General features: G+C 33.6%; 1 protein-coding gene across 5 annotated transcripts in view; it reads right to left on the bottom strand.

The window, feature by feature from the left end:
- LOC118280236 (roquin-1) overlaps positions 1-13,864 on the bottom strand; it is an 87,001-nt gene that overhangs the window by 43,355 nt on the left and 29,782 nt on the right. For all 5 annotated transcript variants that reach the window (XM_050704085.1, XM_035600192.2, XM_035600270.2 and 2 more), the window contains exon 2: positions 2,203-2,365. In XM_050704085.1, the coding sequence (XP_050560042.1) occupies positions 2,203-2,364 (162 nt within the window). In that variant the 5' untranslated portion in view covers position 2,365. The remainder of the gene's footprint in view (positions 1-2,202; positions 2,366-13,864) is intronic.

Genomic DNA, 13,864 nt, shown 5'->3' with positions numbered 1-13,864 from the left:
AATACATATAGCTATGATATAGAAAAAAATCAAACTGGGGGAAAGAGGGGAGAGATAGTTTCTGGTCAATTACACTTTAAAAACGACGAAAAAATATCAAAATTTTGCAACATTGGACGTTTTGTAAATAGTGGGGAAAAACTATAGGTACTTTAAGTATCTAAATAAAAAGTACATACCTTCAGCTACAAAATCCATCACAGTTTAAAATTCACAAGTATAAAATCCACTAGGATGTCTCGTTAGAAGCGAAATTGCAACTAGTTAACACTTTACTTACACTTTATTTGTATAACAGCCCTAATTAGCTCATCAGTGATAGAAAAAACAATTCTTAGATCCGGGATAGTGGGGATATTGGCTACGTATATAGATAGTTAGTTCTTGGAAATTTGGATGTGACTTTTGTCTAGCTAGTATGTTCAAATGAACCACTGTGGGCCGGTACAAGTATATGCTAATTGGGAAACAAGACGGGAGTATTTGTAAGTTATCAGCAACTTTTCGGCAAAGTATGAGGAAATGAGAAATTTTGATTAACAAATAAACGTCTTTGTATGGGAACGTTTACGAAATTTTGCCACAATCCTTAGAAAATCAAACAATTTCTAACAAGGGCGCAAATATAGAAGCACGTGTTGTGAATATACAGCATTAAAGTGACGGTTACAGTCTTTACGCTTATACGCCCTATTTTTATGAAGACTTAACTATTTTACAGCATTTGTTGTGCACATTCTAAAGTTTCCTGTCATTCATAGACTCATTTTCCCATTTGACCTTGATCGAAGAGCATAACTAAGAAAATGGGATGAATGTAAATGAAGGAAGACATATTCGAGGTCAATATCACGGGACGGGACGGCAGTGACACGTGTGACGCCATTAGAAGAATTTACATGCGTCTGTCTGTAAAGAGCTTGTCTTCTGCTTAATTTATTCGGAATTTGAAGCAGACTGCATCTAAAAACGGCGGGGAGGTTGTTTACTCGGAGAAGATACTTATACATAAAACATTTATGAAATGTCCTTACTTGAACCTACGGTCAGTATGTTTTAATATCAACGAAATTTTTGCAGACGTATCGAGAAACTGTTGTCTAGCTCACCAAGCTGTCGATATATTTATAAATTTTATATGAAGTTTACATCAAAATGAAAATTTTAATAACTGCTGACAGTATTACAGTATCTTCAGAACTGCGATCTGTGGTAAGTTCATAAATTCAATAGCTGTTACTTTTATTTCCAAAGATTTTTATAGGGAAATCAAAAAATAGCAGATCACGAAAAACTTCACGGAGCGTAGACTCTAGGCACTTAACCCGTGGTGGCTTGGAGATTTAATCCTATTTATAAACACGAAAGCCTCTCTTACATTTTATTTTGGATCTGAATTCAATTTCTGTATTGATCGCGTTGTAAACTTGAGCCATTATCCCTTTTTCGGATCGCTTTTTTGGATTGTTAATTAAACATTAATTAACAATCCAAAAACCTCTTTTTAGTTAAAAATAACCTTTTCCTTGGTTTTTCCAATTACACTTTGACATATTATTTCATTTTCATTTTTCATTTAAAAGTTACAATTACACACAGTAACACTTTACAGTGCCATTAAAATTAATGGGTCAAAAAATAAAGTGCAAGTTTTCCCACAGTCGTGAAAAGGACACAACTACTCTTACAAAAATCTTGTTGCTTTTTTATGGTTTTTTATAGTTAACGAGCAGACGGGTCACCTGGTGGTAAGCGATCAGCGCCGCCCATGGACACCCGCAACACTACAGGGGGTTTTTCCTTAACTACGTTTACATAAAGTCACTATCAACCATAGTTCAGACAAACGTTTAATCAACAAAGAAACTGCATCTCACACAGAAGCTCTAATAACCAACTATTACACCAACCGACAATGATCAAGTCACCAGTAGGTAAGTAATAAAGACTTAATTGCGGTAACTTGATTTATTCTATCAACCAGCAGCTATGTGGAGCAACCTTGGTCATCTCTTGGCGACCTTTGATAGAATCTTTATAATAGTGAAGAAACGGAAGCTGAACTCAGGCAGCATGGCACTGATAGAATATTTACATTAATAATTGTATTTTATGAGACTCTCTAATAAGGTTAGTTTAATGTTGAATCTTCGAGTTTCTGAACATATTGATTGTACATAATAGACATATATGTGTGCTTACCTGGTCGAACGGGCATTGCTTTCTATGTAAGTGTTTGAGGCAGTGTCTACATAGTGTGTGTCCGCACCCAAGGCTAATGGGACTGCGGGGTGGAGCGCCAAATTCGCGGCAGCACACTGGACAGTTCAAATAATCCGTCCATTGAGGCGCCTGGATTGGCATTCTGAAACAAAATACATTCATCGTTAACATTAACCACCACAGTAGCGGGAAGAAGGGATGTTTATTGGGCCGACGCCCGACCAGGGCGCTTGCTCTTGAAATCAATGTTAATCCAATTACAATCCATTAAAATTTAAATAATTATTCAATGTCAAAACTATACATCCCCAATTATTGTATGTAGTTATTAAAATGGCATTCAGAGTACTGAATGTAAAGCCTAAACTCAATACCATTACTTCATTCAAGATCCACGCAATATGGATGCAGTGGGAATAGGTGCTACTGTAGCAATTCAAGAGTAGGTACGAAATTTCACAATATTAATTTCGATCGATGGGAATTAGATTCAAGAGTAAGCTCCCAGGGGTCGATGCCCGAACGAAGCTACGGAAGACCTAGTGGGTTGCCGGGCCTTCGGCGGAAAGCAGAAGTAGTCAGTGGAAGTGTCAGTCAGTCTGACACTTCCACTTTCTCCAAGACGCGAGAAGTCATTGGATGACACCTCCAAAAAAAACAATAGAGGCGTTTTTAGGGTTCCATAGCCAAATGGCAAAAAACGGAATCCTTATAGTAGATTCGTCATGTCTGTCTCTCGGTCTATCCGTCCGTATGTCACAGCCATTTATTTCCAAAACTGTTGGGCATCATAGTTGAAAGCATATTACATATACATAACCGCTATTCGAATATTGAATAAAACTTAATAAATTTAAAACACACATGGAACTGGTAAAAAAAAATTCAGCTAACCTATCCGTAATGGGTGTCTATGGATAAGACTTTAAAAAAAGACATTATGGTTCCTAGAACCATTTTTCGTCAAAATTAATCGTTTGAAAGTTACAAGCTTCCAAAGTGGAAAAATAAGTGTCCCTCCCCCCTCTAACTCTTAAAATAAGAGAGCTAAAAAAAAATATATGCCGTAGATTTCAATAGAAACTTACAACGAAAATTGGTTTGAACCAGATATCATTATTAGTTTTTAAGAATTAAAACATTTTCAAAAAACGCAAATATAAGTTTGTCGTTCATACAAACACTATGTAAAACTAAGTATATTTATTAACTTTTATATTATGTCCTATACTTGCTGCTACGGAACCCTTCATGGGCGAGTCAGATTGTGCGAGTCGGCCGGTTTTATTGCTTATGAATAATTCTGATTAAAAGGAGGTTTGCCACAATTCCTACCATTCACAGGTGTCAAACTTATCATCTGTCATCACAGTTATTTAAAATGTTAAAGACATTCGTTGGTGGCTAGTCACTGTTTTAGAAAATATTGAATTATAACCGAAAGAAATGAATTATAATAACATGAACTTGTATCTTTTAAAGTTAAAACGAAATCGAGCTTATGGCAATATATAAAATGTGTGATATTGAAAACTTAAAATAGATTCATTCTTCATTCATAATGGGAAAATTCATACATCAGAATAAATGACCATAATTTTATTGTGTCCCGTTTCTTGTTTTTAATATTTCATTATCCATGAGTTGCTATTTTTATGGGTGACATAATAAATATTGAAAGTCCATCTATCAAGATTATCCAGACATGATTTCGTAGCTGGAGGCCCAATTCCCCCCGAACAACAACCCTTAAATTTCTAACTCCCAAAGAGCCGGCAATGCACTTGTAACGCCTCTGGTGTTTCAAGTGTCCATGGGCGGCGGCGATTGCTTACCATCAGGTGATAGGTACGTCTGCTAGTTTACCGTTTTTCATAATTTGTTTGTTAGGTAACAAGGTTAGGTCAAACAGTTAAAAAAGATTTTTGAAATGTTGAAAAATCCTGATTATTTATACGTGTTCTCAAGTGTTACTCCGAACGGCCGCACCTCAGGCTCAAGCTCGAAACAGGAGTAGGTAGGAACGAAGTGGTTTAGTGAGTATGACTCTAACACTCTCTCGTCTCACCAAAAGCGAAAAAGTCATTAGATAACTTAGATAACCCTCACAAAAAGTGTTACGCTCAACAACAATTGACGTGTAAAAGTGTTATTTTATAATCTATTTACAGAAATAAATATCATTTATCATTTAACAGCAATTTTTCTTATAAAGATTGCTCTCTAGAATAAAAATATAATCTCAATTAACTAGATACTTAAAATTTTTGCTATACCTATATCAGTAATTATTATATGAAACGAGGTATAGTAAGGTATATCTAATAATTAACAAACTTAAGTGGCCAGAGTTGACATTACAGTAAAAAGCATGTCGCTATGCGTGACACCACGAACTCGCCTTGCTTAATAAAGAGGTCAGTCTCTTTTAAATTATTATGACGTAACATCACGCCTGGATTACAAGAAAACACGTGGAGGACACTGTGGAGTATACAGTGGGGGTGTGCCCTGCATGGGCTGAAAACCGCCACAGAGGTCGCCATCGCCGACCACATCCTTGAGGACCTCTCGCGTCCGGCATGGTTCATACCATTTATTTTATTTATTTATTATTAATATGTTAAGAAAAACATAAAAAAGACCTCCGTCTGCGAAGCAGTCATACTAGCTAAGGAGGAGGCGTTAATACTCTACTACGTGCGCGGATTCACCCGCTGTTCGGCTCATTATTTATCCATATTTAGACAGCATAAATCAGTTCTTTTACACTAATAAGGAGAAAAGTTATGATTATTTTTGCTGTAAAGCACCGTTGAGTACATTTCAATGAGCATTTAATTTTCACAGAAATGTTTCACACCTCGTAGAGAAGAAGGCTCGGTCCTATAATGGACCATAGTTTGTGTAACACTTCGTTCGTTTTGCTCATGTGATTGTGATACACATTTTCGAAACTTGGCATAATCTCTTGCCTTTAGCTGTTTCTGATGATCCGAATGTTACAATTTCTTCTTGAGCACCCATCGATATGTCATAACCGTCATTTTTAAAAGAAAATGAGCCTGCAAAAGTCCATCGCAAATAATGGTTGTCAAACTCCAATGAAAAAGCCAGTAATTAAAAATCAAATAATAATTAATAGCTAAAATGTTTAAACCTCAAAATTAGGTAGCTCCCACGAACAACTGAATCACCTTAAATTATTATTTGTTTAAAAATTATATTAAAAAGACTTTGCTAAATGGAAGTATGGACGACTGATATGGTATCTCCTTCAACGTTACACAAACTTCAAATTATGACTAGGCAGTTTATACACATACACATTTAATATAAATTTCAGCTACGTATTTGTCAGATAAGACAATGCTAGATCCTGCCCCACCTCAATTTCATCAATGTACAAGAAATGTCAATTAATCAAAATTTATGCAATGTAAATAGGACCCTTGGTTACTTAATTATTGTTCTGATACACTTGCGGATAAAAATTAGGGAATAAAAAGAATTAAAAAACCCAAGGCCTATTTCCTGTTTTTATCGCGACCATCTGTGTTTCTTAATAATACGCTTATACGAGGAACAAAACGAGTCATTCAATAAAAAAAAGATTTATTAATGTATTGTGTACAGATTTTTATATGACATAATGTTAATTAAATTTTTTTATAATAAATGCATATTCTAATTATTATTTCGTGTTTAAACGTTAGTGATTAGATGTAAAGAAACGTCATTGGCGTGCGTGCGTCAGTTATGACAAAAGTCATTACTTAACATTCGCTCTGTCTGTTCTGTTTACATATTGTTGTTTCGTTATGACTATGAATTAAAAGTAGGATTACTAAAGTTGATATTGGTGATGACATTCCTTCCTTTCATAGCTAAACACCCTAGGATAGCTTTGTAATAATATAAAGCACTTAATTTAATTATTTCTACCATTATAACTGCAATTAACCTAAACTGGTACCTAACCTAAATGTAATATTTTGTTCTTAGATTTATATAGAAACCGCAAGGCTTTTAAACATGTTTTTAGTTATCACTAATAGAGCATTTGGCATGACTGTAAACTATATTTTTGGTGGGGCAAAGCTCTATAGAGATTCTGGCATTGTCATTTGGCGCCAAGCCCTTGTCAAAACGAACGGCAAACATATGTAACACATAGATAGGTACTTGACTTCCCCTGATGAAGAAATAGGTCATGGTGTAATGAAAATACGTTATTATCACTTATTAGTATTAGGGTCGAGTCTACTACCGTAAAAGGGCCACAAAAACCGTATGCTCGCGCGGCAATGGCGATTTCTTAAATAAAAAATAAATTTAAAAAATTAAAAAACCCGACTGCATAAAAAACACTTTAAATAAAAACTGAAAAGTAAAAAACAAGCTTAGTCTAAAAGTGTAGATAGCAATGCTATTACCACAAAATTAAATAATTTCATAATCAATACACAAAAAATAATAATCTTATGCGAAACATAATTATTGAGTGCAACAGTCGGGACCCATATTGAATGATTTTAGTCTAGTTTATTTAATGGGTCCCGACTGTTACACTCAATAATTATGTTTCGCATAAGATTATTATTTTTTGTGTATTGATTATGAAATTATTTAATTTTGTGGTAATAGCATTGCTATCTACACTTTTAGACTAAGCTTGTTTTTTACTTTTCAGTTTTTATTTAAAGTGTTTTTTATGCAGTCGGGTTTTTTAATTTTTAAATTTATTTATTTTTATTTAACACTTTTTAGTTAGTTATAATACAGCTATGTGTTTCTCAAGATTTCACCCGCGACACGAGAGAACTACTTCCAATACCAAGATAATAAAAAAATAACACACGTCGATCCAGTTATTTTAGATTGATTGCGTAACACAAAGAGAGTAAAGGAATTAGAAAAAGAAGAAGGATTAAGGGCAGTAAAATTTACTATTTACAAATTTCGTAAACGGTCTAATTCTTTAAAAGAATTTTCGTCGTGTGGACTATTTCATATTTTTTTTTGGATCTTTTATTGTGAGGGGTTTTTGTCCGTAATAGTATTAATCCTTATCCTTTTAAATAGTCTATTAATTTTCTACATTAAATGAAGATAAAATTTGTTCTTTACACTGTTTCAAAATTTCTACTAGTTTTAGACAAAAAACGGCCTTTACAGTTGACGCGTCGCATGGGCTATAGGTACCTAAACGATTATGTAGATAGATTCCTTATTTAACGTTCAGCAAAGCGAGGGCGGGTCGCTAGTCCTTTATTTATAAATAAATTCATTGTAAATAATTTAGTTAAGACGTACTTTTATTATCACTTTTCACTTTTAAGTTCAGACACCGCTAGTCAATCGCGTCGCGTAGTACCTATACGAGTATTTAGTTTGGATAATAAAGAACATAATTGCACATAGTATTTTTTTCTATATGTCAGTGATATACCATTTTGGAATCCTCATGATGAGCTCTTTAATTTGATACCCATATTGTAGCAAATAAAAAAAAAATTTTTTTTTTCCTGTCTAGGGCGCCTCACGGCCGCCATGTTGGTTTTTGTTTTACGTCACATATCTAAGAACACTTGGGTAATTAAGACGGATCCAACGATACCCTGATTGTCGAAATCCATCAAGCCGTTTCGAAGAAATGAGGTAATAAAGAATATTAGGCTCATACATACAAGATACGCGCGAAAAACATAACCCTTCCTTGGCAGTCGGGTAAAAACTATGCCAGGATTCTTGGAGATGGAGATCTTTAAAACTAAGCGTTGTACAGACTTGAAGAATGCCTATTTTACTATGGAGGTCCCCTATGAATACGTCTTAATGAAATCAACACTAAAGATAAATATACAGGGTGACTTTGAATTCGACGTATTCCTCTCGGGAGGTGATAATACAACTAATTTCCTACAAAATTAGCCCTGAGGTCCTTGGGCGGAAAGTGGCTAGTTTCTGAGATATTCAACATTTTTGGTTTTGGTAAAAAAATCCCGATGTGATTACAAAAACATCAATAAATAAAAAAATACTGGTTGGATTTTAGTAGTTTTAGTTTTAATAAGTTGCCAATACATCAGTTATCTATAATATAAAAATAAGTCGGGTTTTCCTTCCTGACGCTATAACTCCAGAATGCACGAACCGATTTCCACGGTTTTGCATTCGTTGGAAAGGTCTCGGGCTCCGTGAGGTTTATAGCAAAGAAAATTCAGGAAAAAAAATCAAGAGAAAAGCAGGAAAATAGGGAAAATCATTGGTGGCGAAACGGAGTTCGCCGGGTTTGCTAGTCTATTATATAAAAATAAGTCGGGTTTTCCTTCCTGACGCTATAACTCCAGAACGCACGAACCGATTTCCACGGTTTTGCATTCGATGGAAAGGTCTCGGGCTCCGTGAGGTTTATAGCAAAAGAAATTCGGGGAAACTTCAAGAGAAAAGCAAGAAAACGGGGAAACCATCGGTGGCGAAACGGAGTTCGCCTGGTTTGCTAGTCATTTATAAATACTAATAGTGGCAGAAATATCATTCGAAATTACCTCAAAACAACAACTGCTATAGTGTACCGGGTAGCTCAAAGTAATGCTAAAGTAAAGGAAATGGTGACTATTGCTTGGTTAAGAATTCTAACTTTTGACAGATCTAACTTCGAGTAATTTCTTAACTATTTAAGTAATTAATTTTACTCAAGTAATTACTTTTACTTGTTTATAAATACGGGTGTTAAAGTAAGATGAATATCTTATCTCGAATACTTGGGTCGTCTGAAAATGACATCATTCTCCAAATAAATAATCTAAATTAGGTAGTTGGCTCAGAATGTTTCGTTCCATATTACTGAAGCGCTAGTCAGGATAACGTAAACAAAAATACAGACGAAAAAATTAAAATTTGTAGGAACAAGAGTCAAAAGGCAGGCACAGTGTGTACTTTTTCGTGAATAATACCTAAGTCGTTGTAAGTTAAAAACTGCAGTACTTAGATTGCTTTTATATTTTTCTGATAATAGTTGGAACCTTGCTGATCATCTGGTGCCATTTGGATGTAGAGTTACGGGACACCCCGAATGTTTAAAAAAAAATTGTTAATCATTATTAATAAAAAAATATAGGAGGAAATAAAAGGAGCTTGGCAAAAACCCATGTATTTGCACTATCACTAAACAGGCCTACCGTTTCATAGAAATAATACATATATGGATTTAAATGATACAATATGGTATAATAAAATATGTAATGGTAAGACATATATTAGACTTGGGGATATTAAATTGATTTATACATAACCTTAAAATCAACAACATGTTAATCATTGTTACATCAACGTGATGGCTCAAATAAGAGTTCACAAATCATTTGTACATAGATGCAGTCACGATTACAAAATAATTTCACAAAAGACGATCTGGTTTAAACATATACACAACACAAATATCACAACCGCAAAATGAAGGTTCATAATATATTTTGTATTTGTTAATAATATGGCAATATTTAAACATATGATTAGGTTGTCTGCAGTGCAAATTTATTATGTTCCAATGTTGGTCACACTGATGTGTTCTGTTTTTAATTTATTCGTTTGTTATTTGTTTTACATTGATACGTTCCGTTCTGGAAAATGTGAAATGTGTGCTGTGTAACTCAGATGACAAATTATTAATAAAGTGTAAAGTTCCACTAGATCTGCCTATCTTTGTCTCTAAAACAACAGTTTTTAACTTAAGTGACAGCTGTGTTGCCAAATATTGATTAACTAATCGGATCGATTAAAATAATAAAATCGATACAAAAAAATATTTAGTAATAAAAGCAATGCTATTCAATATTAAATGCTTTTTATTTAATGAAGAATATTTGCACGAAAAATACTTTCCAAAAAATAAATAATACTTGTGAAAATGTTTAGGCTGTCAATTTAATATCCCTTTTCGTATTTTTAAGTGATTAATTATTGATTACCTATTAACACACGCCACTACTCATGAAATACTAATCATTCAAGATTCAGATTTGATGTAGTGAACATCAAATCTGATTTAAATAGTATAAATATTTCTCTTGTATTTGCACATTTTATTAAATAAACGAATTTTTTTTTCTTCTTCACTAAAGATTTAACTCATTCTCATCGATTTGGGTTTATTGTATGGTAATGGTAACACTGACGTAATATGTCTATTTTATGCGTTTTGTTTTCCATTAATGCGTTTTATTTCCTTAATGAGCTGCACCACAAAAAAGCATAGCTTTGTAATTACTCCCACAATTAAAAAAATATTTTATCTAGGAAAATAACTTATATTTACATATAACTAGATTTAAACGTTTGGATTTAATAAGATAAAGTTGGCGCAATAAGGATTATAAAATGGTACAACTTTGCACACGGCGCACCCTGTGCCAGTCTTTTGACTGTCTTTATTTTTTCGTCTGCAGTCTTCCTTACATTATCCTGAATAGTGCTCCAGTAATATGCTTAACAATCGCTAGTAGTGGCAAATTTCACCAAAGTTGGCGCATTTAATAAGGATTATAAAATGGTACAGCACTTTGCAAATTATTTCTTAAATTCGACACAAAAAAAGATCCTTTCCCATCTCTTCAAATTCTCATTATCGGTATCTATATTTTTAAACCGACTAGCTGTACTAAGATAATACGAATAAATATGGATGTAATTTTTTTCCTTAGACAAAGAAAAACATAGACTGCTGGGTGTCTTCCTTTGCATTCGAACAACACAAAAACAATATCGTCATCAGCGAAGAAAAAAGACTTCACTGACGAATGCTGCAAGCGAAATCACGGGTAAACAGACAATATTGTTTGACAAGAAATCCTCGCTGATTTTCAACATGATGATAACAAATAGCGTGCAAAGTGCTGTCTAGTGCATATGAGGTTATAACGTATGATTTGAGTACACTAGAAGAATTTTTAGTAAGTTCAAATAAATTCATCGAAACGGAGTTTCGTTGAAAAATCTTTTTTTGTGTGGAATTTAACAAATAATTTGCAAAGTGCTTTACCATTTTATAATCCTTATTAAATGCGCCAACTTTGGTGAAATTTGCCACTACTAGCGCCATACATAATTTATTCAGTACAGTCACTTAAAGTAAGGTGAAAATTTTATTCAGAGTATTTGGTTCCTCTAAAACCAACAATGTTTTCCAATCTAAAGCAGTTGGCTAAGAATTTATGATTCCATATTACTGGAGCACTATTCAGGATAATGTAAGGAAGACTGCAGACGAAAAACTAAAGATTTGTAGCAACAAGAGTCAAAAGACTGGCACAGAGTGTACTTTTTCGTGGATAACACATAAGTCACTGTAATTTAAAAACTGTAGGACTTAGATTTTTTTTATATTTTTCTGATAACATTTGGAACTTTGCCGATCATCTGGTGCCTGTTGGACGTGGACTTCAGGGACACCCTGTATAAATGCTATGTTATATATCTATGTTATTTTCCAAACATTTACCTATGACAAAAATGTCTATGCCAATGTTTATGCCTAAAGAATAAGAATAAATTTATTAATGAAGTTGTTGTTGCAGAAAACTGTCTTTAAAATCGACATTCGTTAATCCGTCATTATCGCAAAAGACGTTGCACAAAACTGTTGTCCCTTTAATGGGGCTTTAACTAAAGACGACATTAAAAAGTATTGCAAGTTAAAACACATATTTTGAATGAGCTGATTGAATGTAAATTGTCATTAAGGATGGAAGGAAGCGAATCCCGCTTCGAAAGAAACCGATTTTTTAAAGTTATGAGTTTTTTTTTCAGAGCTAATCACATTCTTTACCTATATCTATATTTTGAATTTGATTAAATATATCTATATTTAATAGATTAAGCAGATCCGTTATTTTAATTAGCTACTATTAAATGTATTTTGTAGTGTCTTAATAGTGGAGTACATATAAATATCAAATCTTATTCTAATTCACTGAACCGATTCAATTATGTGTTCCGATTTAAAATAGGTTTCAACCTTTTTGGTTCGCGGGAAGAAAATCCTAAATCGCCAGCCCTAGTAGTCAATATTGTCATCATGAGCATTTCTGTCATCTCAGTATTTAGGAAAAATCCTAATTTTTTACGATAGTAATATTATCAATTGCTTTAATGTGGTGTTGAATTATCTTTCATTATAAGAGAGAAGATTTAACATAGCTTCCAGGTGTTTGTTATTGTTGTGATTAACCACTTGTCTGTCAGTATGCGATACACAATAGAAAACACATTGTGTCTCGCGTAGATCTGTGTTCCGACAGACAACGGGTTAATTGAGAATTGGACTCGTCTCGAGTTTTCCTTTTGTAGAAAGAATTTTCAGCATTATTCATTAACCATGGTATCTGGTGCAACACAGGCTGGTTCAGGCAGTATGCAACGCCCTTGTACTAACTTTTTAAGCAAAGAATTAACCAAAGAATGGTATAATATTGCGCCCACGGAGGAAGTACGAATTGCCCCCATGTTATGACGGTGGCTTAGTATTTTCGTAAAATAAATATAGGTATAATAAAATAAATTAAATTTAAAACGAAATCAGTCGTTTTATTTACTTATTCTTAAAAATAACTACTTAATAGTTAACACTTATTTAGTATTTACCCAGTCTCTATAAAGAACGAGGTATATGCATCTATTAATACACCTATTCCCCGAGCATGGTATGGAAATACCTAAGGAAGGCCTGTGTTCGGCAGGAAGCTAATCTTCGGCAGATCCAGTAGCGAAGAATCTCAAACATATCAATAACTATGTGAGGCCATCAATGGTTCTATTTCTTCGAGTTTCAGGTTCTAAATTGATTATCTCGCAAATGCGTAAAGCTTTAGAAATCCTGTATCGCACACGAAACTCTTCTCCGTCATGTTTTTCAAATAAATTTATCCTATCTGGAATTACACGACGTCGTCGTGGAACATATTCCTCGGGATCGGATAAAGATGAAAGGGACATTGTAAATAATACTGTAAATAAGTAAAAAAAAAGTATCACTTTACACTATTTACAAAACAATTCAGAGTTTAATAACAAGTTTAATGGATGCTTGACTAGGCATTAAAAATTATAACCCCAAATTGTCAAATTAATGCTCCTTTAGCGCTAATGACATTTTGTGCAACGTAAAAATTCGGCTAGAGTCCCGATTTGACGTTGCCATCCGCCGAGTTGATTTCTCTCTCATTTTAATGCCGCATTAAAGTTAATCCAGCATTAAAATGAGAGATAAATACTCTTTTGTGCAACACTTTAAAGCTTCATTAATATTTAAAGTCACTTTAAAAATTTAATGATCGTTTCTGCAACTAACTGTTATACTACATATTATATCACAATTTGTTCAATTTTGGGGTTGTCATCAAATGTATCGGTAGCCCCCAAACTAGGATAATCCTGTATCTTGGGGACTTGAGTTGAGACATCTTGAGTATCTTACTATGTAGGACTATTGGGTAAATAAAATTTACACCGAAATTGATATTAAAGGTTAAACTAGGTTGAATTAAGCAGCAATATGTAGGTATACTAATTTAGGAGTCTGAAAATTAATAAGAGCAAGTATATGGCGCCAAATTCGTGAATCATAAACTAAAAACAAAAT

This window comes from Spodoptera frugiperda, chromosome 25, assembly GCF_023101765.2.
Source record: "Spodoptera frugiperda isolate SF20-4 chromosome 25, AGI-APGP_CSIRO_Sfru_2.0, whole genome shotgun sequence".
In the NCBI taxonomy this organism is placed as follows: Eukaryota; Metazoa; Arthropoda; class Insecta; order Lepidoptera; family Noctuidae; genus Spodoptera; species Spodoptera frugiperda.
The sequence above is the reverse complement of the archived record's forward strand: the minus strand, read 5'-3'. Positions and strand labels throughout refer to the sequence as shown.